General features: G+C 30.0%; 2 protein-coding genes and 1 pseudogene across 4 annotated transcripts; all 3 read right to left on the bottom strand.

Moving 5' to 3' along the window:
• Positions 1-5,055: 5,055 nt before the first annotated feature.
• LOC100814314 (protein N-lysine methyltransferase METTL21A) lies at positions 5,056-9,827 on the bottom strand. 2 transcript variants are annotated; one of them, XM_003538119.5, is made up of 11 exons: positions 9,673-9,827; positions 9,437-9,495; positions 9,242-9,346; positions 8,485-8,551; positions 7,551-7,616; positions 6,954-7,047; positions 6,693-6,803; positions 6,408-6,508; positions 5,861-5,935; positions 5,667-5,759; positions 5,056-5,526 (listed from the first exon to the last, which is right to left on the bottom strand). In XM_003538119.5, the coding sequence occupies exons 3-11, from the start codon at positions 9,253-9,255 to the stop codon at positions 5,233-5,235; spliced, it is 915 nt and encodes a 304-aa protein (XP_003538167.1). In that variant the 5' UTR covers positions 9,256-9,346; positions 9,437-9,495; positions 9,673-9,827; the 3' UTR covers positions 5,056-5,232. The 2 variants fall into 2 exon arrangements, with proteins under 2 accessions (XP_003538167.1, XP_006591116.1); XM_006591053.4 differs by lacking the exon at positions 9,437-9,495 and having other exon boundaries at positions 9,673-9,826.
• A 644-nt stretch (positions 9,828-10,471) lies between these two features.
• Positions 10,472-12,571, bottom strand: LOC100806118 (serine carboxypeptidase-like 48). The gene is made up of 8 exons (XM_003539145.2): positions 12,389-12,571; positions 12,179-12,298; positions 11,904-12,047; positions 11,660-11,810; positions 11,480-11,568; positions 11,107-11,368; positions 10,861-10,994; positions 10,472-10,573 (listed from the first exon to the last, which is right to left on the bottom strand). Exons 1-8 carry the CDS (start codon positions 12,554-12,556, stop codon positions 10,472-10,474), a joined length of 1,170 nt encoding a protein of 389 aa, XP_003539193.2. The 5' UTR covers positions 12,557-12,571.
• A 2,795-nt stretch (positions 12,572-15,366) lies between these two features.
• On the bottom strand, positions 15,367-19,527 carry LOC100814845 (serine carboxypeptidase-like; annotated as a pseudogene). The gene is made up of 9 exons (XR_001383573.3): positions 19,197-19,527; positions 17,476-17,644; positions 17,263-17,382; positions 17,035-17,178; positions 16,769-16,919; positions 16,592-16,680; positions 16,223-16,484; positions 15,742-15,875; positions 15,367-15,657 (listed from the first exon to the last, which is right to left on the bottom strand). The product of XR_001383573.3 is annotated as a serine carboxypeptidase-like (transcript).
• Positions 19,528-24,679: the final 5,152 nt, after the last annotated feature.

Here is a 24,679-nt window from a genome sequence, read left to right as displayed (position 1 = left end):
TAAATTTGTTAATTTTTCAAATAATTATTTTAAAGTAATTTAAACAATAATTTATGATTTGATGATAACGTAAGTATATGACGTTTAATTCATTAAGCATATGATAATATATAATCTTTAAAAAAATTACATATATTATTATATGAGAAAAAGGGTGATATAAGTGTAAAATTTTTTACACCATCGTCTAATCATATTTTATCTTATATAATAAGATTGTTAATTTTTATGATAATTCTTATAAAAGATATATTATCGATAATTTGTAATTGGATGATGATGTAAGAGTATGTTATAGTGTTAGTAAGAGTATTAAATTCTTATTATATAATATTTTTTATTTCTTTTCATCATATCATTTATTTTATACACTTGTCCCTCTTATCTTATCTCTCTCTTTGTCATACAATCTTTTTTCACAAATGTATTGTATGTCTATAGCACCAAGTAGATGCGGGTATATTATAATGACGGAAAGTTCTAATGTTCCATCAATTCTTCCAAAATACACGACTTGTTTGAATAGTCTCCATAGAAAACATGATGCAAGCAGATAATAACATCAACCCCTATTAACGTTTTCCAAATAATTTGTAGTATCAATTTCGTTCTCTTACACAACTCGGTTTAGCCGCGGTTTTATGATGAGCAGTTTTTGCGTTTAATTATGAGTGACACTTCTACTAATAAGAATAAAATGCAATTTTTATTTTTTTTAAATTGATCATTTTAGTTATTCTATTTTTATATTGAGATATTATGTCACTTATTTTTTAAAAATTCATAATTTTAATCTCTTTATTTTTTAAAAATTCATAATTTTAATCTCTTTATTTTTAATTGAAAAATTTCGTCTCCCATTTTTTTAAAAAATCTAAAATTTTAGTCTTTTTTTTCAATTTAAGACTTAACTATGTACTTTTTTAAACTATTTTTTTAATAAATTAAGTTTGTTAGAAATTAAATAATTTAAAGAAAACATTTGTCACCTGGATAATAAATAGATTTGTGTCAATAATATTTACAGAATATACATATCAATGTTTGAAATCAGTTATAAGGATTAAAATTGGAGATTAAAATTACAACTTTTTAAAAGTGAAAAATAAAATGTCTCAATTAAATTAAAAGATAAGAAAAACTAAGATCACATATTTAAGAAAATAGGGGGATGGAAATTATATTTCATTCTACTAATTAATTAGCCAATTAAACTTACAATATAGCAACATGAAAACTTAAAAGTTGTGTTAGAGCCTTATATATAAAACCAAAGGTTTGTACCAAGTGGTTGGTTTGAGTGACATTGGACTCAATCATCTTAAGAATTAGTATGTTGTGAAAAATTAGTATGTTGTGAATAGGAAAAAATATGATTAAAAAAGAAAAATTCACTAAAGGTCATGCAATTTTTTTAATAAAAATTAATCATCAATAAAGTAAATAAATATTTCGTATCAATAACATAATTAAAAAGAAAAAAAAAACTATTGTGCAATTCTTTAATTTATAGTTTTATTATAATTTTTTTTATTCTAAATCAAAGATTAGACATGTCTCTCAATCCAATCAGGGAGAGATTAATTTAATTTAGAGTTATGGGGCGAAGTGCACTGTGGAATAGAAAATGAAGATGAGGTTTTGTGAAAGTGAAATAGAAAGAAAAGAACAGGAGAGAAAAAGTCAAAAAGGGTCCTAACTAGTAACTACACTGAGATACGATGGACAAAGATATCCCATGTCGATTGAAAGAGGACAAAATTATCCCAATATCTTAACTAAATCTTTGTATTATTAGTGTCAATAATTTATTTTTTATTGTTACTTAACATTACATATTATTTTAATCTCCCCTTAATTATAATTAATATTCTCTCATTTTCATTAACATTACAACTTTTGTTTTTTGAGCCCGTGGACGAGTTTCTCGGGACAAGGGTTGCTGATGGCTCAGACTCACTCATTCACACGTGCATGCACGCACACTCCATTAACAGTAACCAATCCTGAATCAGTCACTTCAAGTAGATAACAAATTGAAAACTGCTAGCTAGCTAGGTTTAATTTCCATGTTCATTATAACCGTTGACCTATCTTTTGTTTCTCTTACTTGTGAGAGATTAAACAATGAAATTAACTACAATTATTATTGGCAAGTGCTAAGCAATACATTTGAAGCTTTATTAAGAAATTAAAAAAATATTTTTTTTTCATTAAAATACGTAAAATTATAATATTATTTACACTTTCATATGATTTTTAAAATATTTTTTTAATTAATATTTTAAGGACATGAGTTAGTCAAAGTGTCAGACCCTTTATTATTTACCATTGGATTACAAATTTTCCATTTGTTTGATGAGGTTGGTGGAGATTGGTTTCCTACTTTGAAAATTTTGAAACTAGGTGGGCAATGGAGTGGTATAAAGAAGACAAGGCATCGCTAACAAACAGACGCAAGAATCAAAGAAAAAGGGTAATGATTTGGTGCTGTTGACACTTAATTTTGACAGCAATTTCATGGTCCTTCTTCACTTCTTCCTTCCTTTGCCTTGATTGATAAGTTAACAGTTATATTATATATCTGTTGTCTGGTCTATCACGTTAATCTTATGATTGGACCCCCCGGTTCATCAGCTATTGCCAAATGCACTGCAATTCATAATCACCCATCTATCTTTTTATGCCTTGTTTTCTGTCAGAACAATCAGTTTCGTTGATTCAAACTGCCTAAGTCTGACTAGTTATGGAAAACGAGGTGTTTCGAAAACTTCACAAAAATTACTTTTGGAATAAATATTTTATTTTGAAAAGTTATAATAATAAATATTTTTAAATAGGCTGGTTCATTATTTGGTTTTAAAAAATAAGGTTCATTATTTGATTAGCTTATTTTAATTGTGTATTAACAAAATTCACTTTTTGTTTCATAAATTAAAACAATCAGTAGAATGTATTGCCAAAAAAAGAAAAAATGTAGTATAAATTATAGAATAAATTACATGGATCCTTACGAGGTTTGCTCGTATTATATACAACATTTGTCTGTTTTTTAATCCTACAAAAAAAAAATTCTAATTATTTTAGACGTAAAACATGTTACATCTGACTCCCCTTCCACGGCTCAAAGTAATGTGATAAGATACAGATATATTAAGTATAATAAGAACAAACTCCAAGGAGTTCTAAGTATTTTACTCTGAATCATACAATTTTTCCTCAAAAAAATTAAATCATACTTCTTTCCATGATTTTTTCATTGGATTCAAAGTAAGATATATCACTTGAGAGTATTTTTGTACACATTCTTATCTTGCAGACTAATTTGGTGACCATTAGACAAATTTCTTTGGATAGTATGGCTAGGATGATAAAAATATTCACACTCGCAGATATATTAAATGAGTATCTACGGGCCACAGATAAAATTAGATAAAATATGGATAATTAAATCTACGGATAATTTAAACAGATATTTTTATACTTGTTACTAAACGTGGATGAAACATGTATCAAAGTACCCGTCTTGTGGTATCCATTATAATAATATTACTCAAATGCCCTTGTTTAAATATATAGAATTGAAATATTTTAGTATATTGAATTTAGTTTAGACTTGTGAGATTAAACTATTGCACCTTATTAACTTTCGTTTAAACTTATGAGATTGAAGAATTTTAACATTTAAATTTAGTTTCTAAATTTAAGTATCTCGATTCGTGTAGTTGTGTAATTTTTTTTTAATAATGTACTTTTAAACTAATTTCTTAAAGAAACTATTAAAATAAATAAAAAATAGTTAAAGTATAGCATGAGACTGCCTCGTACAAATTTGTAAGCCTTTGTTTGGTTGGCATAAAAGTGGAGCGACTGAATTGAAAAGAACATAAAAACTCACTTGATACTTTGTTTGGAGCAGTAATTAAAGGGTAGGAAGTTGTCCACCCAATTTGGGTGGAAAAAGGAGAAAGAAACTTTTTTTATACAATTGCAACAATACTCCTATTTACTTTACTTCTTATTTTTTGTTATGGTATTTATATCATTTTATTCACATACTTGTTTTCTTTCTTTCCTAATAAACAAAATAAAAATCATTTTACTTTTTATTCATTTTCTACTCTTTTTCTTTTCCTTTCCTTTATTTCACCTTTTTCACTTTCTTTCTTAAATCAACATACTAAGTAGTATGATAGATGATATAATATGAAAAGAAAGATAAAAAAAAAAATATTAGGTATTAATAGAGGATTTCTGTTAGAGATGTACACATATAATTGTCCTTTACAGAAACAAAAATTATATTTAAGCTACCTAACCTAATGCATCATTCATTTTTGGATGCTATTGCCTGTGGAGAGAAAAACAAGAATAATAGCTCCTAGCTATCGAAGCCCATGGAATAACTATCAGAAGAGGGCAAAAACAAAATTTTACGTGGCAATTATTTTCCTGCTTATCCAAACATATCTTGATTAAAAGATCTATTAAATCAGAGAGCTGTAATAGTTTGTACAACTTTTTTAAGCAACTAACATCATATTTTATATTTTATTACACTTATTTATACTTTTTTTCTCTTCATGTTACATCTAAAAATTGCGAACACTGTCTCCGCCATATAGTGTCTCCTACTGTGACTATGAGAAAGTTTTTTATGAGAACTTTTTATTAGAGAACTTTCCTATTACATTTGAGGATTTCACATATGCCAACAATAAATGATCATTTTGGTGCTTAGAACTTTAAATCAATGACAATTTATATTATTTTAACTAATAAAGTTGCTCTAGGCCATATATGACCTATGTTATAAGGTGTTAAACTACCTCATTGGCAAAAATTAGCTATTAGCAAAACTAGTAAAAATTAGATATTAATAAAACTAGTAAATACTTTGCATCAATGTTATCATGGGAAAAAAAAACTACCACAAGCAAACGGACTTACAATGTGCCATTTGATGCAGAAACATTTATTGTAACCGATAATATGATTCTAACTTCGTTCCAGTGTTACATCTAGCTCTTAATCTGTCAGGGGTTCTGAAATCCATGCTCAAGAAATTTGTATTAAGAAAAAGGTTTAACGCTCATTAAAAGCTCACTAAAGTGTAACCTACGCATAATTCTCTCTTTAAAGATTGTTAAAACCAATACGAAAAAAAACATGTGGCTAATATATCATGATGTATTTACTATGACAATATATCTCCCAGACCAACTCTCAAAATCAAGATATTTTTACATCTTTCAAAACCCTAGCAGCCATTGCTCCATACCTTCTGGCTTCCCACTCACTAAGCTTTGCATTTTGAGAGATTGGCTTACTGTGATCCCCCACATTTTCTTCAACGAGACCAGATCCTTCTACTACAACATTTCCCTCACTGCTTTCATCCTCCACAACAGTTTCCACATCAACTTTTTCAACAGTTGCCTGACCTGGGTTCTCTGTGCACTCGGCTGATTGTTTAAATCCCATAATGAAGAGTTGAATACTTGGATGTTGAAATGTTTCATCCATCTGCATAAAGTGAAGCCTTCAGTGTGATTCCAACTAGTTAACCAAACTCACCTATTTGTTAACATAACCGAAAATAATATTGCTAAATGCTAATCCAAGACTTATATCAGTGATAGCCACAACCCCTAAGAATAGCTTACCTTGGACTTCGCAACAGTCTTGACGTCAAAGTTTCTTTTCCACATCTGAAGCATCTTCTCATGGACACTCGTGGAGCGGATCTCATACCCCAACTTCATTTATAAATTCAAAATAAAATAGGAAATAAGTGAAATTATCCAACTTTACTATGAAAAATCAGTGCATAATTTAATAGAAAAGTTGAACAAGGTACCATAGTTGTAGTCCTTGGTCCAGATAAAGCAAGAATTGTCTGTAATAGAGGCTCCAATAGATGCTCTACATAAACCTTCAAAGAAATACAGCACAACAAATAGTAACATAATGTTCCACTGAGGACAGAATGACAATCAATTTGTGAGTAATATAACAAAATAGTCCCTAGAAAGGTATGGGCACTAGTCAATTTAGTCCTCGAAATTACAAAAATATCATTTCAATACTTAAAATTACCAAATGGTGATCATTTAGGTCCCTGCAAGTACAATAAGTACTAAAATGACCGTTGTTTAGTAATTTTAAAACCAAAATGATATTTTTTGAATTTGAAGGATTAAATTGACTAAGGGCTAAAATAACCAATGTTTGAAAATTTCAGAGATTAAAATCACGTTTTTGTAATTTCAAAGACTAAATTGCTTGGTGCTTGTAATTTTAGGAATTAAATTGGTACGTTGTTAATGAGTTATTTTTTTTAAAGAGTTAACTGTTCAGTGACATTCACTTCACATTGTTTGCAGAAACGCCTGTTCTACACTTACAACATCAGTGCCAATGATGTAGTCAAATGGAGGACCAACTGCCTTAATATGACTCTCATCTCCCCACTGAAGCTCAGCCACCTTGATCGAACCAAATGAATCTAAAAACAATTGATTTCCAAGTAAGATACCATTTACTATCATTCAAATCCAGACAGAATCACCAAATATAAGTACAATGACAATTAAAAAATATAGAAAGAATTTAAAATAAATAAATAAATAAAATATATATAACAAATGTCAATGAGGAATTGAGGATGGCTCAAAAGTTTCAAATCAAACCAGGATTCTTTTGCATGATCCGTGAAATATTACGCTCAACATTTCTCTGTAACAATGGCAAAACCTCCTTTTGGTCTGTCACTATAACATCACACCCCAGCAAAGCCATGCCTGCAATGGAACTGTAAATCAGACTAGGCATCACCCCCCAACTTAAGTACTGAAAGTGGGGTAAAAATAGACCAATTTCAACAAGAAGTGCATATAGGAAAAGTAAATTGATTCAATAAACAAAATGTTAACACTAGTTTTAAAACTCACCAATACCAGAAACACCACAACCAGCTCCTAGTTCAATTACACGTTTTCCTTTAAGTTTAGCTGGGGAAAACCTTCCCTTTCTGCAATTCCGTTCCTGAAACAATATAAGATGCACCCTAAGAAATCAAGATAATGTGAATTTAGAATATTACAAGATAAAGAATTTCATGTCCTAGTTCATCTTCAAAGGATCTAACCTAAGCTTAAGATCATGTCCCCAACAAAGAGAGAAAATGTGACTTGTTTTCATTCATGTCATTTAAGTTTTCTCTTCCCATTACTTTTTGAAAGCAAAGAGCTATGGCAATAAAGGTGATTTATATGCATTCATGTCAAATTTTATTCATGCACAGTTTCAAGAGTAAGTTCAAGTCCAAGGTTTATCTGTCTGGACATCTAGTTTTCATGTACACTGCAAAAATTACAAGGTACACATCATCTATGCTTTAATAATTGAGAATCTAAGGAATAATTGAATAAATCTGTTAAATTCTACATTTGCGTAAAAATACACTTAGGGTCTAATAAACTTTCTCATTCATGAAAAGAGTAACAGGACATTCCAGAGCATGTGATTGTGAGGAGCACACAACTTACAAGAAACTTGGCAAACACAAGTGATGCATCCCATACTGTAGTCCCTAAGTGCTTGGAATTGGGATCCTATAGAAAACAAAAATTGAATTGCCAGAGATTTGATATAAACATATGTAAGAAAGAAAAGACAGCAAACATTAAAAATATCAGAAAGTATTAGTCTTCAATAAATCATAGTCAAGCCAATGTCTAGAAGCTGAGCAATAAGAGAAGATCTCAGTCAACATATAATAATTTGTAGGCACATTGGTCAGTCATGATTTCAAAAATTTCTAACACAGTTCATCATCTCTACTGCATATTGCCATTGCGTTTGCCCTTTATCTGACTGGTTCTTCTTTCTCACAAATATTTTGGGAATACTTGCTAATAAACAGAAAGTTCAAGTCTGTAATGCACATTGAATGTCCTTGGTGCACCAGTGAACTATCATCATCATACTGAAATTATCCACTCTTTGTGATGCTATTAGGAGTCTCACATTGAGTAGGATAAACTACTTGATGTGGTACTTAAGCCTTGAGGTTCTTCCATCTAATGAATTAGTCTTTTGGGTTGGGCTCTCCTCTTGTGCTTAAGTCCTAATAATTGGTGCTCTTGTTGAGAATCAGGCCACGGAAAGGCCTACCTATAGGCTGGATTAAGGTGCAAACCAAATACTGAGTCAGCCCTTAAAGGGGGTGGCAATGTTTGAAGTTCCACATTGAGTAGAATAAACTACTTGATGTAGTACTCAAGCCTTGAGGTTCTCCCACCTAATGAACTAGTTTTTTGGGTTGGGCTCTCCACTTCCTAAAAGATGCTTACCCACCTAGAATTTTCTAAAAGGAGACAGTTTTTTGGATGTGCAAAAAGATAACAAAACTAAAGTTCAATTGGCCTATTGCAGAAAAGAACACCCTCCTCAAAACACGTTTTAAAAACAGTATAATACCTGAGAAAACTGCAACTCATGGCCCATAACCTCCAATGGCATCTCAAATGTGGTTGGGGAATTTAACCTGGTAAACAATCATGAGTATAATGAAACAAGTATTTATAATACGAAACAAATCATGCTTAAGAAGAGTCATTCAATTGTCTCAACCGTTATAGGTTGTGCATGCGCAACATGTTATTTTCTAAACAGAAAAAAGTGTGTTCTTAACTGTGTTTTTGAGATTGTTGTATCCAATTATCGACTTAATAACATGATGGGGGCATGACAAAAGGCAGGGAATACCTAATCTTATGTGGTCACTAGGTATAATTTCCACCAATTCATAACAAGTGAAAGTCAAAGTTGCACATCTCAATTTAATGAAAAGGGTGGAATAGCAAGCAACAACCAAATAGCAGAGATAGCTTCAAGTTTTTATTCAGAAAAAAAGACTACCAAGTTAATCTTTCAATCAATAAATGTTACCACACATCTCTTAAAGCCTTATTACATTAGAAAACAAATCCATGGCTCCATGAACATTGCAATTTATTCTTGAATGAGAAGTTGAAGAAAAGCAAACAGGTTATAACTTCATACCTAAAGATAATTTACTGCACACAAAATAGCATTGGCAATACCAACAACAACGATAAAAACTACTGATGCAAATATACAAAAGTTCACATAATGTTATATTATAATTTGCGTGGAAAGATGCAATTTTTTTAAGAAAGAACATATACATAACTGATTAAGAAGGAATGCATACCTGTCAGGCTCCATAAGATCACAGCCTTCAGAGAAAAATCCTTAATACGAAAGACGAATCTAGAAGACCTATCTCCCACCCAAGGTCATTCGCTAAGCTAAATCACTGGTAAAGTAAACGGGAGAAAAAAATTGAAACTTTATTAACTACGCAGAGAAACGAACACGCTTGGAAGGGGGCAACGATAAAACTCACGCAATATGCTAATGACAACGAATTTAACTCCGAATAACTTTCCCAACCAAAACCGTAGCCTGTTCAAATCAGTGAAAGAAGTTGAATTCCATTATTTTCAGTCACTTTTATCCAATTGATAATATTTACAATATTGTTTTTCTTTTTCATGGAGAAAAAATTGAAGTGAAAGTGAATGGAAAAGAATAAAAATATTTATATATAAGGAAAAACGAGATTGAAATGGGAAAGTGAACCATGCAACAGGAAGGTTGAACTAAGAGAGATTGAATAGGAGCTACAGTAACAGCACACAGCAGACACCCAGGTGGAGAATATCTTCAACTTCGGATCAGCCAAAGGTTAGATGGGAGTGTCTGCTAAAACTTTATTAAACTTTAAACTCATGCGGTTTGATGTGTATTTTTTTTATTATTTATTTTCCTCCTCTGATCCTTATTCTTATCTTTCATATTTTTTTTTTTGTAAATAGCGAATTTGTTTATCAAAATAAAAAAAATGTAAATTTAATCCCTAAAAATAATAAAATTAAAAAAATTGGCTCAGAGAGAAGTGAAAAATGTTTATCAATTTCATCCCACTGTTAAATTGTTTCTGTTAAACTTAATATGTTTGCTTACATGACGCATTTTGCATATATATGACACTTCTCATGTACACATGTAAGCCACATCATTGTACAAACAATTAGACTAAATTTACATGATCTTTTTTATTGTGTGAAATTTACAGCTCATTTCATAGGTGTGAATTGAATAAATGATTATTTTAATTCCTGAATATGTAAATTGATAATAATTTAATTTTAAAAAAAATTAAAATTAAAATTTAATCTCTAAATATATAAAAATAAAATAAAACTATTATATCTCGCATACAACTTAATGAAAAATCGATACATTAACTTTATAACTAATGTCAAATTAGTTATTTAATGATATAATTGAATATTAAATTGGTCTATCAATATTACAACTTAATAATATAATAATTTTACAAAATATTACAATTTAATAATATAATAATTCCACAAAACTAATAGAAGGAGGCATTCAATTTCCCTCCCATCCAGCTTTTCAACATTTGAAGTGCAACTTTTGGTTGATCCATAGGGACCATGTGCCCAGCCCCATGCACCTGTTTGTAGTAGCACATAAAAATGGAGAATGATGGATAAATCACACTATAGTTGACATGAGAGATAAAAAGGGAAAAGAAACAAAGTATGATACCATGATAAATGATATGATGTGATAAGAAGAGGTAGATAAAAAAATAAAACTATTAATGAGTTATCTTATCTAATCTAAAAGTAATAAAGTGTTCATGTACCATTACCCCATCAAAGAGTTACCAAAAGAAATATTAACAGTGTCAGACGCCATGACACTCAAGAATACAACCCTGAGCACAATAACACAAACCTTGAGAAAAGAGAGAGGTCCATAGCTATTAAGAGACCCTGCTTCTACACCATCAACCACAAATTTCACTGTAGAAGATGTTCCAAAGGCCTTTTGGCCTGACCACTCCATGGCATGAGCCCACCTTGAATTCCCTGCCAAACGAAAACCACATCAAAAATTAAATCTAACATATACTAGATAGTTTTTTCAACACAAAAAACAATTATGTTCCAATTTTCCAAATAAATTAAGTAGTAGGCTCACCAAGCCAATTGCATATGAGATCTTCTTCCCCTGCATACACAAGCAACTTGATTCCATCCTCAAGAAGAGAAGGAATCCCCACTTCCATGTTTCTCATCCAATCTTGAAGCATAGCAGCATGAACTGTTGTACTGCATAAAACATACTGCAAGTCATCCCTCACACCTAAAGCACTCTTCACTTTCTTCTGGTTTAAAAACTCCTCCACGTTACCGAAGTCATAGCACAATTCTCCCACACACTTCTTTCTGATGTCATAGTACTGCACTTTGTGTATCAGCACAGTGCAATTAGTAAACTGAACTTCACCATTTTTATCCAACACTTAATAAGTAGGAATAAAAAAATGTATTGTTCTTTCATTATTACTTACATTAATGTTGCCAGCATAATCCAGGATAAGACTAAATATGTTTTGACAAATATATAACGCAGTCGCGCAACTTTGTCCACCTTGATTTTCTAAAAAATCAAACACAAAGAATATGACAAAGTGAAACCAAATACATTAACAAAAAAGGGGTGTGCGTAAGTGAAAAGGGGAAACTTGTACCGCAAGTTTTAGCAGCTTGTTCACACCCTGGGATTAACTTGCTGATGTTATCGTACTCAGCATTTGTAATTATTCCATTGTCTAATGCAAAATCTGGGTAAGCTTGGTATTGAATTGCAGGATTTGTTAATCCATTACCAATAGCAAAACCCTGTTGTTATATCATATGAATTAATACAAGGAAAAGCAAGAAAAACCATTAATTAATCAACTATAATGTGTCATTATATAAATAGTGTAAGACCTTGAGGTTTATATGGATTCCTTGATTTTGTTTATTTCCTTGGTTAACCCGGGATGCAAGTGCCGGAACATAGTGCCCAGCGTATGATTCTCCAGTAATATAAAAATCATTCTTAACAAACTCAGGATGCGCCTTGAAAAACTCCTGCCATTAGTAGTAAATCAAATTAATTTATTGGATCTTATTTTATACACAACAAGATATTAATTATCTTGTATTCGGATAAATGAGATGAAATTGAGAAGGGAGATTAGTAGATTATAATTAATTGTTACCTGCAAGAAGTCATATAAGTCATTGCTAATTCCTGTTTCATCATGACGAATGTCACTTTCCTCAGAAGAGTAACTGAAACCTGTACCCGTAGGTTGGTCAACAAATAAAATATTTGATGCCTGCAAAATAAGAAAAAAAAAATTGTTGAAACGAATAAGAAAACAATTTTGGTGTCACCCTTTCCATAAAGGAAACATGAAAATTTTTACCTGGTCCCAGCCGTAATCATTCCATGTAAGAGACAAGTTATTGGCAATATGAAAAGGACCATTCTCATAAAACAAAGCTAATTCACTTCCACACCCTGGTCCTCCAGTCAACCATATCACTACAGGATCATCCTTATTGTTCCGTGATTCAAAGAAAAAGTAGAACATTCTGCATATGGCAATTCAAATCAGGATCACCTATTAGCGAGTAATTAAAAGGACAAATTTTATATTAATTAAATCAAAATCAAAATACATTAAATCAAAGAAAAAGTAGAACATCCTGCATTTCATGTATAGTAGATGGCATGGCAATTCATATCAGGGCCACATATTAGCGAGTAATTAAAAAGACAAAATTTAAATGAATTGATTAATTTAAATAAAAATATAGAACTTGAATTAATTAACCCAATTCCAAATCAATAATGGAAGCGTATTAATAATTAAATTTATAATTATTTCCAAATTCACGGATAATTTCAATGAGAAAACCTTATAAAATTATATAAGTTATGTGATATAATGATATTACGTGTACGGAAAAATTAAATTATATATCCACAAGAATATTGCTCGTAGGACAATTTGTGATTCCTTAAGCTATGTACTCACTATTTCACGATCGAACAAATAACGGTGAGTAAACCAATATGATGGTAGCTACGAGGAAAACCAGTGCAACAAGATCGTTGACCTCGGCTGATAAAACAAGATCGTTGACCTCAAATTTATCAACAACATATTTTCTTATGCATCAATTTTTTTTATCAACAACAAAAAAATAACACTGAACTTTGTCATAGCATGATTGAAGAAAAAGAGTTTTTCTTTTTCTTTTTTTGCAAAACACTTTTGACTAATCACATGATCACACTTTCTCTAGCATCAGATCGACCCAAGGATAAGACAACTCAAACTTAAATATTAGACTATCACTTTTTTCTCTTTGATCGAAGTAAAAAAAAATGTCTAACAATTTTTGTTTTAGGTCTCATTTTCGATCGATCAGACCGGTCTTGCATAGAACTTTGATACCATTTACAAACTCATCATTGGAATGAAGAAAATGATATAATGAATATAAGAAGGATGTGATATTTTACCTAGCAGCTTTGGAATGAGGAAGTGAATAGTAGCCAGCATGGTGACCAAGGTCTTCAATAGAAGGCCCAGAATCACAAAATAGCGAGAACTTCTTCTCCACGATCTTTCCTGGGACAAAACCAACATGGTCACCTTTTACAATGTTAACTGAGTCCTTTGGTAATAGGTTAAGGCTTCTTATGAGTTTTTCTGCTTGTGATTGTGTTGGGTAGTCACGCTTATGGGTGAAGCGAGAAGTTGCATAAGAAGAAGAAACTGACATGAACAAAAGCAACACAAGAAACAGATAAACTTTGGAGAGGGATGGTGATGATGCCAATGCCATGTCGTTTGCATTTGTTGAAAAGGCTTAGGCAATGACTGTGAATATATAGTACGTGACGTGCAATGCAAAGCCTTTCCACCAAGTTCTCATGCTATATGTTTCACTCGATGAGATAATTAAGATTATGCTAAATGAAAGTGATTATAATCAATATATTCTCATTTAAATTTATATGCTAAATAATCGAATAATTTATAGTATATTTACCTTATATATATATATATATATATATATATATATATATATATATATATATATATATATATATATATATATAACATTGTGTTATAATATTTTCCCATTGTGGGAATTCAATTGTTTGTTTATTTATAAAAATACACAATTATAATTCGTGAAGGTACGTAATTACAACCTATGTGTCCTAGTTATCCACGATTGTTTGTTAATTATATTCTGATTTGAATTTGAGCATTGTTTCATCCAATTATACTATGTGTCCTAGTTATCCACGATGTGAGAAATTCTAGTGCATATAAGAGTTCCTCCTAAACATTAATATAACTTCTCCTAAGATGACGTAGTGTTGCCCCTTGTCATTAAATTCCTTAGATGTACTCGAAGATATAAGCTTTCTTTAGCCTTGAATCATTTGCGCTATGCTTTCAATGAATCCTATTCTTTTTTTCCTCCTAGAAAAGGTAATGTAGGGTGATATGAATAATCCCATAATTTTATTGTCAAAGACAGAGATGTACAAAAAAAGAGATGTATAATTTTTCTCATGAATTCTCTTTCTCTTGAGTGCAGCTGTGCATTGCAGTTACATGTTAAGTTACTTTATATACAACTTTTTTTTCTTTTAGTTTTTACATAATTTTTTGTTCGTAATTAAACAATAATTTTTTTTATTTTTTTTATTTTTTCTTATCAAACAACTTAAAAATCATATCATTTTTTCTGTATATTATGAAATAATTTTAGGTCTCCAATATTATTTTTAGAAAAATTAATTAGTTAAGTTTATAGAGATTTTGAGTAACATAGGATGTGAGGATGCCATATAGATGAAAATTAAATTAAAAAATTTTGTAATTAAAAAAGTTGAGACAAAACAGAGAGATGGATGAAAATTAAAGAAGACTCATATTTCTTGTGACTAATAAAAATCAAGACGGTTCCATAACCACGTATTTAATTATTCCTTCTTGTATTTGTCACTTAATTACCAATGAGATGAACTAAGTCTTTTTCCTTCAAATAAAAAAATATCAGACGGTTGGGCAAAAAGTCTCAACTATGGACTTGGCTGGCTAGTCAGAAACGAATATTAACTCCATATTACTTAATTCTGAATAATATATAAGACTTCACTTTTGGTAGAATCACAACTCATCCACAGTCCAGTCCATTTGAATAGCTTTTTTGTTTTAGTTTTTGATCATGTTTTACTGCCAATTTACGATGTCAGAAAGGATTGAATCCCACATCATTCACTTGTAATAGTGCTGAACATGAACATGTTTAATTGTTTATTCTAGAAGTGATCACATTTTCTTGTATAAAGTAAATACGAAAATGGTGAGCATTGCACAAACCGTTAACTTGAGTATAAATATCAGGAATTTCAGAAAGGTTCAGAAAAAAATATAAACTCCACCCTCCAAAAACAAACCAAGTCATGTAGCCAAAATAATTGTGATCACTATCCATGTTCAGAGGATGTCTGGTTTTGGTTTTGAGGTGAATGTATAGAATTTTGAGCGACATTAATTGTCTCTCCTTTTGTTTATGTCAGTTTCCCTGCCATCCAACTTTGCAACATCTGAAGTGCAGCTTTTGGTTGATCCATAGGGACCAAGTGTCCAGCCTCATGTACCTGTTGTAGTATCACATAAACAAAGTCACCAAAAGTGAAATTAACTGTGTCACACAACTCAAGAATACAAGCCTGAACACAAACCTTGAGGAAAGAAAGAGGTCCATAGCTATTAAGAGACCCTGCTTTTGAACCATCAACCACAAATTTCACTGTAGGAGATTTTCCAAAGGCCTTTTTGCCTGACCACTTCATTGCATGTACCCACCTTGAATTCCCTATCAAATGGACCGCATCAAAAATTCAATCTAACACATAATTTATGATAAATGATAGCGGCATTCTCTCTGACATTCTCTCTCAAGCACCTTTTTTATGATTAGTCGAAATTTATTAAAAATCGTCCATTTTGGTAAGTCTTATTTTTTATTTAATGACTTTTACTCCTGATTTAAAAGTGAGGCAAATCAAAATTGTTTATTTTTAATAAATTTCAGTCAATAGTAGACAACATTAGAGAAGAGAATATTAGAGAGTCACTAGCATATCTTGTAATCCATAATTACATATAGCTTTTCCAACACAAAAACAATTGTGTTTCAATTAAATGAATTAGTAGGCTCACCAAGCCAATTGCATATGAGATCTTCTTCCCCTACATACACAAGCAACTTGATTCCGTCCTCAAGAAGAGAAGGAATCTCCACTTCCATGTTTCTCATATAGTCTTGCATCATAGCCTCATGCACTCTTTTACTGCATGAAACATACTGCAAGTCATTTGACACCCCTATAACACTCTTTACTTTCGGTAGGTTTAACAGAGTCTCCACGTTTCGAAAGTCATAGCACCAATCTCCCTTACATTTTTTTCTGATGTCATAGTACTGCACTTTGTGTATCAGCACAATGCAATAAGTAAACTGAACTTCACCATTTTTATCAAACAGTTAAGTAGTAATAAAAAAGTAATGTTCTTTAAATGATTGCTTACGTTAATGCCGGGAGCAAAGTCCAGGATATGGTAGAATATTTTTTGGCAAGTATTAAATGCGATCGCGCAACTTTGTCCACCTTGAGTTTCTGAAAAATCATACATAAACAACATCACAAAGTGAAACAACATACACTAATTAATAAAAAGGGAAAAAGAACTCGGGGGAAGTTGTACCACAAGTTTTAGCGGCTTGTTCACAATCTGGGATTAACTTGTTGATTTCATCGTAATTAGCCTTTGTAATTATTTTGTTGTCTAATGCAAAATCTGGATATGCTTGGTATTGAATTGCAGGATTTGTTGCCCCATTACCAATGGCTAAACCCTGTTGTATTATCAAATGAATCAATACAAGCAAAAGCAAGAAAAAGTAATTAGTTAATCAATCTTACTCGGTCATAATATAAATAAATTATATTAATTAGAAACAGTGTTAAGACCTTGAGATTTATATAAATTCCTTGATTTTCTTTATTTCCTTGGATTATCCGGGATGCAAGAGCCGGAATATAGTGTCCAGCGTATGATTCTCCGGTAATATAAAAGTCATTCTTAACGAACTTAGGATGAGCCTTGAAAAACTCCTGCCATTATATTAAAATTAATTGAGTTGAGTGAATCTTAATTATACACAATAAGATGTTATCTTGCATTCAAATAATTATTACCTGCAAGAAGTCATATAAATCGTTGCTAATGCTGGCTTCATCATGACGAATGTCACTATCATCAGAAGAGTAACTAAACCCTGTCCCAGTGGGTTGGTCAACAAATAAAATATTTGATGCCTGCAAAATGAGAAAAGCAACTTCTTGATAAGAATAAAAGAGCAATTTTTGTGTCACCCTTTCCCTGAAGGAAACATGAAAATTGATTTTTACCTGGTCCCAGCCGTAATCATTCCATGTAAGAGACAAGTTATTGGCAATATGAAAAGGACCATTCTCATAAAACAAAGCTAATTCACTTCCACACCCTGGTCCTCCAGTCAACCATATCACTACAGGATCATCCTTATTGTTCCGTGATTCAAAGAAAAAGTAGAACATTCTGCATATGGCAATTCAAATCAGGATCATCTATTAGCGAGTAATTAAAAGGACAAATTTTATATTAATTAAATCAAAATCAAAATACAGAACTTGAATTAATTCACAAACTTCAAACCAACAATGGGTGTGTAATCATAATTAAATTTAGATCCAAATTCAACAACAAATATAATATTAAGAGTGTGTTTGATAAAATATTTTAGTAATTTATAAGTTACATTGATTAGCTTGTATGTTAATTTGACCCCTTTATAAAATTATATTAGGATGTTGATCAACTTGCAGGTATTCCATTAGAAGTTAAAAAAATAAAAGACTTTTTTCATATAAAAATATTGTGATATTGATCAAGATTTTCAAAATTATATCTACAAGCATATTGTTTGTAGGACAATTTATGACTACTTAAGATCTGTACTGACTTCTTCTGAAAAAAAGACCAGTACCGACTTTGAATATGTAAAGATCGAGTAACAGTACACAAAATAATTTGTCAAAAAAATACACACAAAAGAAAATAATGGTGAGTAAACCAATATTAATAGTAGCTAAGGCTTTTTGGCATAGATGGGCTATGCATTTTAAAGGGGAGTGTTTTGTCTTGGAAGGAGTGTATTGTCATGGAGAAAAAACATGCGAACAATGTGAAAAGAATAATAAGATTTAAAAAAATCATTTAAGTCATATCAAATATATATATATATATAGAAAAAATTGTACTTAAAAAAAATGGAAGTAGATGTATTTGCCTATTATAATTGAGACAGATTTCACCCATAAAAACAATAATTGAGACAGATTGCTTAATAGATATGCCAACAGTGGCAGAGGATGAAGACACGTCCTAGATCTTATTTCCACGATATTCTGGAGAATTGTACAGTGTTGAATGAGCATTTTAAAACTTTTGATATGTTTATAAAGTGGGCGGGGAATAGTATATATATATATATATATATATATTAGCAAATTTGGCTTATGATTTTCTGGAAAAATACTGGGTGGAAGATGCACCATACCAAGTGACCATTCTTCTCCATGCTGATGTACAGAATTTTTCGATGCAACGAAATCCAGAATATTTCCATTAAAAAAAAAAAGAAAAGAAAGCGATGCAACAATCGCCGACTTTAATATCACTAAGAAGAAAAAGAGTTTTTCTTAGTTGCAAAGCACTTTTTTAGTCATCACAAGACATTTACTCTGAATGACATCACTTTGCCATTCCAGACTTCTCATTGGTGAGGAAGTGATAATGATATTAATTAGATGAGAAGGACATGTTTGGATTTATTTTTTATTAAAGTACTTCTAAGGGAAAATTAAGAAGAGAAAAAGAATGAGCTTTTTCATAAATTAAAATAAGTTCACCATAAATTAATTTATAGAAGTTCTCTCATGTAATTTTTTTAAAAGATTGAGAAAATACCTACAAATTAACTAATGATAATAAATAAATAAAAAACTCACTTTAACTTATGAAAAAATTGGTTTCTTTTTTTTGTTCTTATTTTTTCACCTAAAACTATGAGTAGTTCAAAAGGAATTACCTTGCAGCTTTGGAATGAGGAAGGGAATAGTGGCCAGCATGGTGACCAAGGTGTTGAATAGAAGGCCCAGAATGACCAAGAAGCGAGAACTTCTTCTCCACTATCTTTCCTGGTACAAAACTATCAAAATCACCTTTAATAATGTTAACTGGGTCCTTTGGGAATAGGTTAAGGTTTCTTGTGAGCATCTCTGCTTGTGATTGTGGTGGGTAAGCATGCTCATGGTTGAAGCCAGAAGTTGCATAGGAGAAAGAAAGTGACACCAACAAGAGCAGAGAGACTTTGGAGAAGGTTGGTGACGATGCCATGATGTCTGCGTTTCTAAATAATTAATTTATAGCCCTCCATCCCATTGAAAATTATAAGAAATCTCGCATATGATTTTAGTAATTATGACCAATACATTCTCATTTAAAGTTATAGTCACATATTTAGTTTTAAAAAGTTGTTTTCATTTTACAACGTAATTATATTATATAATTAAAATTTAATACAATATATAAAGTTTTAATATTTTTTATAAACCACAGTTTTTAATTTATTTATTTTTTGACTGATATAGTTTTAATTTATTATAAATTAAATTAAAAAAATTGAATTAATTAATAAGTAACATTTACCCCCAACAAATATTATTATAAATTAATCAGAACAAATATTTAAATATTTTTAAAAAATTGTAAATTAAATATATAAAAGATTCATAAAAGACATAGCGGATATATTATTTAATTTAAATTTTGTTTTGTTATAATTTAATAAAATTTTGCCAGACATATGTTACGTACCTAACAGACTAACATGTCAGAGCATAGCATCTCTAATGGTTTTCTTAAAGATTTCTTAAAAAACTGTTTTTTTTAAGTTTCGTTTTTATTGGAGAGCAGTTGAGGAGAATTTCTTTAAAATAAGATATCTATTTTAGATAAGAAATTGTTTCTTAACAATTAAAAATAATATTTTTTATGCATAATAACACCATAATTAAGTGAAAATAAAAAATATAAAAATAAAAAAAATTTAAATTTTTTTATCATTAGAATAAAATTGTATATGAATTTTTTATTAATATTTTAAATATAAAAAAAAGTAATATAAAAGACCATGAAAAATAACTTAAAATTTTCAGTTAAGAAATTTTTAAAATACTCTTAACCAACATAGTAACACACACTGACGCGGCGCTGAGGGCGGCAAGGTGCGCCACTGCCCACCTAGGATTTCATTTTTAGAGGCGTATCTTTATGTAACTTCATAAATATTAAAATAAAAGTGATATAATTAAAACTCAAATTATATAAAAAATTATTATATCAAATAAAATAATCGTTGATCATTAGTCAACTCATCACTAATGAATGATGTTTCCATTTTTCAACTAAAATTTATCTTATTTAAAAAAAATAGACATAATTTTAACAAAATGAACCGGTAATAGTAAAAAAAAATACTCATAATTCTAAGATAATGAACATCTAATAGGAAGATTAGAGCCGTATAACAAATACGAAAAAAAATTTACATTTTTGTTTAACGTTGAAAGATTTTAATCATTCTCTAATCAGAACTTGAAATTATATTGTCAACATCTTAAAACTTATCTAAAATATGATGCTAGTAATTATTATGGTCTTGATGGAAAGTTATTACAGACATTTTAACAATTAAATCAAAGTCAAACTTTATAATATTAATTTTTTTTAGAACATTTCATTGTTTTTTTAATGCCTTTATAATTTATAGAATAATATAACTATTCCTATTAAAATTGTTAAAATTCTATTTGTGATATATGTCATAAGGTAGATTAAATAGTCTTATCTTAATTTTTATTAAAAATACTTTTTAAAAAAAAATTATTATGAAAAAACAAGAAGGACAATCAACAAATGATATTTCAATTAGTAAGGATGAAATTCATATCTTACAAAAATATAGATAGATTTAAATCGGTAATGATCTCGGTAAAAAATTTATAAATAACTTACAAGCATTCAGTGTCTTCACCCTAGAGAGATTAGGTAGCTGAATTTTTTTTAAAAAGATAATATTTAAATGATTATGAGATCATTTTCTCAGTTTTCTAGGACACAAAAAATCTCATGTACAGTGAAAAAAATCTCATGTCCGAGTCTGTGACTAATATATATTTTAATCAATATATTCAGTCAAAAATATATATTTTAATCAATATAATTAAGATTATTTTAAATTAAGATACCAGTTACCATTAATATATTTCCATTTTTTATAATAAATTAAGAGATCTTACACATTTATTTTTATTTTACAACACAAGTATATAATTACCAATTATTAATTTAAATGATATATTTTAAATATTATTGAAAATATATTGATTTTAAATTAAGATAACATTGTACATTTATTATTTGTATTTCAGGATTTTTTTAAGGCACATTTCAGGAATGCTAACAATACTCTTTTTAAGACTTTTTTATATATATAATACTCTTTCTATGGCTAGAACTTATCAGAAATCGTAAATTTTTTCGAATTTAAGAGAGATTCTCAATATGAGAAATGTAACTCATAAAAAAAGTATTTCTTATAAATAGAATGTTAGAAAAGTTGTTGCTAGTATGTACTCCTCTAAAGTATTTAGTACATAAATCACACAGGTTAAATAACAATTTAAGGAGTAACCAAATTGAGAAAATAATTTCATACAATAATTCAACTTAAAAGCAATTTCAAAATTTTTAAAATTAAAATAAAATTGCATAAAAATATGTTACTATTTATATTGTATGAATGATAAACTTTTATATATATATATATATATATATATATATATATATATATTCAAAATACTTATAATTTAATTGACTAAATTTATTTTCACTTTAAAAATGTATAAAATTATAACAATAATTAAGGTATAGTATTTTGTTCTTAAACAAATGAGTTTTAAGAATATTTTTAATATCAAACACATGTAATAAGAAATAAATTCTTCTGGTTTGACAAGAAAGTGACAGAGAGATACCATTAGAAACACATGAGAAGAAATAGGTTGATAAAATTAAAAATTAAATTAAAATTATAGATTTTTTAAAATATGATAATCAAATATCTTTACTTTAAAATAGAAAAAACTAATTACTAATTTTAAAAAAAAGATCCAAAATTATATTTAAGTCAAAAACTTATGAAACCATTGGAAAGTCTCAAACATGAGGAGCATGAGCATTATAAATCATAAAAAGAATAAAAGCTCCATATTTCTTAATAACATATGACTTCACTTGTGGTAAAATCACGATTTATCTACGGTCCAGTTCAATTGAACGGCATGTTCTGTTTTATTTTTTGGCGATGTTTTACTTCTTGTTTACAATATCAAAGGATTCAATCTCACATTATTCACTTGGGATAATTCTAAATATGTTTAATTTTTTTATTCTAGAATGGAATTTTATTGTATGAAGTAAATACCAAAATGGTGAACCTTGCACAAATCGTTAACACAAGTATAAAGATCAGGAATCTCAGAAATGTTTCAGAAAAAAAATATAATTTCAATCCTCCAAATATATGCACGAAGTCTTGTACACAAAAATAATTGTGATCACTATCCATTTCAGGGGATGTTTAGTTTAGGCTTTGAAATGAATGAATATATAATTATAAAATTGAGTAACTTTAATTATCGACTTTTGTTTCGCTCAGTTTCCCTCCCATCGAGCTTTTCAACATCTGAAGTGCAGCATTAGGTTGATCCATAGGGACCAAGTGCCCAGCCTTATGTACCTGTTAAAGTATCACATAAACATAAACAAAGTCACCAAAAGTAAAAATAACACGTCACACTCAAGAATGCAATCAGTGCTTGCGTGAATTATTATAAACTTTGACATTATTTCTTATTTACACCGATAAGAAAACTCAAGAATACAACCAGAACACAAACCTTGAGGAAAGAGAGAGGTCCATAGCTATTAAGAGACCCTGCTTCTGCACCATCAACTACAAATTTCATTGTAGGAGATGTTCGAAAGGCCTTTTGGCCTGACCACTTCATTGCATGTACCCACCTTGAATTCCTTATCAAATGAATCACATCATAAATTCAATCTAACATATGATTTATGATGAATGTAAACGATACTTTTCCTTGACACTTTCTTTCAAACACTACTATTTTTATGATTAGTTAAAATTTATTGAAAATTATTAATTTTAATGAATTTCATTTTCCATTTAATGACCTTTCTTTCCAATTTAGAACTGATACTAATCAAAATTATTTATTTTCAGTAAATTTTGGTCAATAGTAAACAGTAATAGAAAGAAAGAGAGTGTCAAAAGAGAATTACTAGCATTCCTCCTAATTTATAATCACATATAGCTTTTCCAACACTAAAACCATTTTGTTTCAAATAAATAAATTAGTAGATTCACCAAGCCAATTGCATATGAGATCTTTTTCCCCTACATACACAAGCAACTTGATTCCATCCTCAAGAAGAGGAATCCTCATTTCAAAGTTTCTCATCCAATCTTGCAGCATAGCATAATTACATTGTTGTACTGCATGAAACAAACTCCAAATGCTTCCCCACACCTAAAGCTTGTTGGATCTAGAACATTAATCTAGCACACATCAAGCAATGGAAACTTGAATCACACACACAAACTCACCAAGAAACTCACCAAGAAAAATGGAGAAGATGAGCAAGAAAGAGATGGAAGAAAAACAGAATAACGAAAATTGCTTTCTTTACAGAAACGGAAAAGTGTTTATCTCATAACAAAAATGCTTCCCTTATTGTGAAATTACACTTATTCCCCTACTTATATCAGTAAAGACAGAATTACCCCTTTCTCTAATACTCTCCTTTAATTCTGTATCTATCCTTTAAACTCAACATTACAATAACAGTATAAAAAAACAACAAATCACAGATACAACACTCTCACAGCACTTAACAGAGATCTTCACTGCACTTCAATCACTCCCAATCTGCTCCTTAACTCTTTGAACCGATCAATCTTCAATGGTTTAGTGAATATGTCTGCTACTTGCACGGTAGTTGGACAATACTTAACACTTAGCTTGCCTTTTGTCACTTGCTCTCTAAGGAAATGAAATCGTGTTTCAATGTGTTTGCTCCTCCCATGAGCAACTGGGTGTTTAGCTAGATTGATGGCAGATTTGTTGTCCACCATCAGTGTAATAGCACCATTTTCCTTCATCTTAAGTTCACCAAAAATATTATCAAGCCATTGAGCTTGACATGCTGCCATAGCAGCTGCAATGTATTTTGCCTCACATGAGGAGAGAGCCACCACTTGTTCCTTCTTTGAGCTCCACGAGATTGGGGCATCACCATAGAAGAACACATAACCTGTTGTGCTCTTCCTATCACTCTTATCTCTACACCAATCAGAATCACTATATCCCAGAACATTACATTTTTTGGCAGCACTGGGAAATAGAATACCATAATCGAGAGTAC

Source organism: Glycine max, chromosome 11 (assembly GCF_000004515.6).
Source record: "Glycine max cultivar Williams 82 chromosome 11, Glycine_max_v4.0, whole genome shotgun sequence".
Classification (NCBI taxonomy): Eukaryota; Viridiplantae; Streptophyta; class Magnoliopsida; order Fabales; family Fabaceae; genus Glycine; species Glycine max.
The sequence above is the reverse complement of the archived record's forward strand: the minus strand, read 5'-3'. Positions and strand labels throughout refer to the sequence as shown.

Bases quoted from the DNA above. Each gene is read 5' to 3' on its own strand.
- LOC100806118 (XM_003539145.2), bottom strand. From the start codon at position 12,556: ATGTTCTACTTTTTCTTTGAATCACGGAACAATAAGGATGATCCTGTA. The intron at 11,811-11,903 runs GTCTTACACTAT...ATATAACAACAG, and splicing joins GAATCCATATAAACCTCAAG to GGTTTTGCTATTGGTAATGG. The intron at 10,574-10,860 runs GTTTGTGTTATT...TACTACAAACAG, and splicing joins GACCTCTCTCTTTTCTCAAG to GTGCATGGGGCTGGGCACAT.
- LOC100814314 (XM_003538119.5), bottom strand. The intron at 6,804-6,953 runs GTGAGTTTTAAA...GTTCCATTGCAG, and splicing joins TTGTGGTGTTTCTGGTATTG to GCATGGCTTTGCTGGGGTGT. The intron at 5,936-6,407 runs GTAAGTGTAGAA...ATTTCTTTGAAG, and splicing joins ACATCATTGGCACTGATGTT to GTTTATGTAGAGCATCTATT.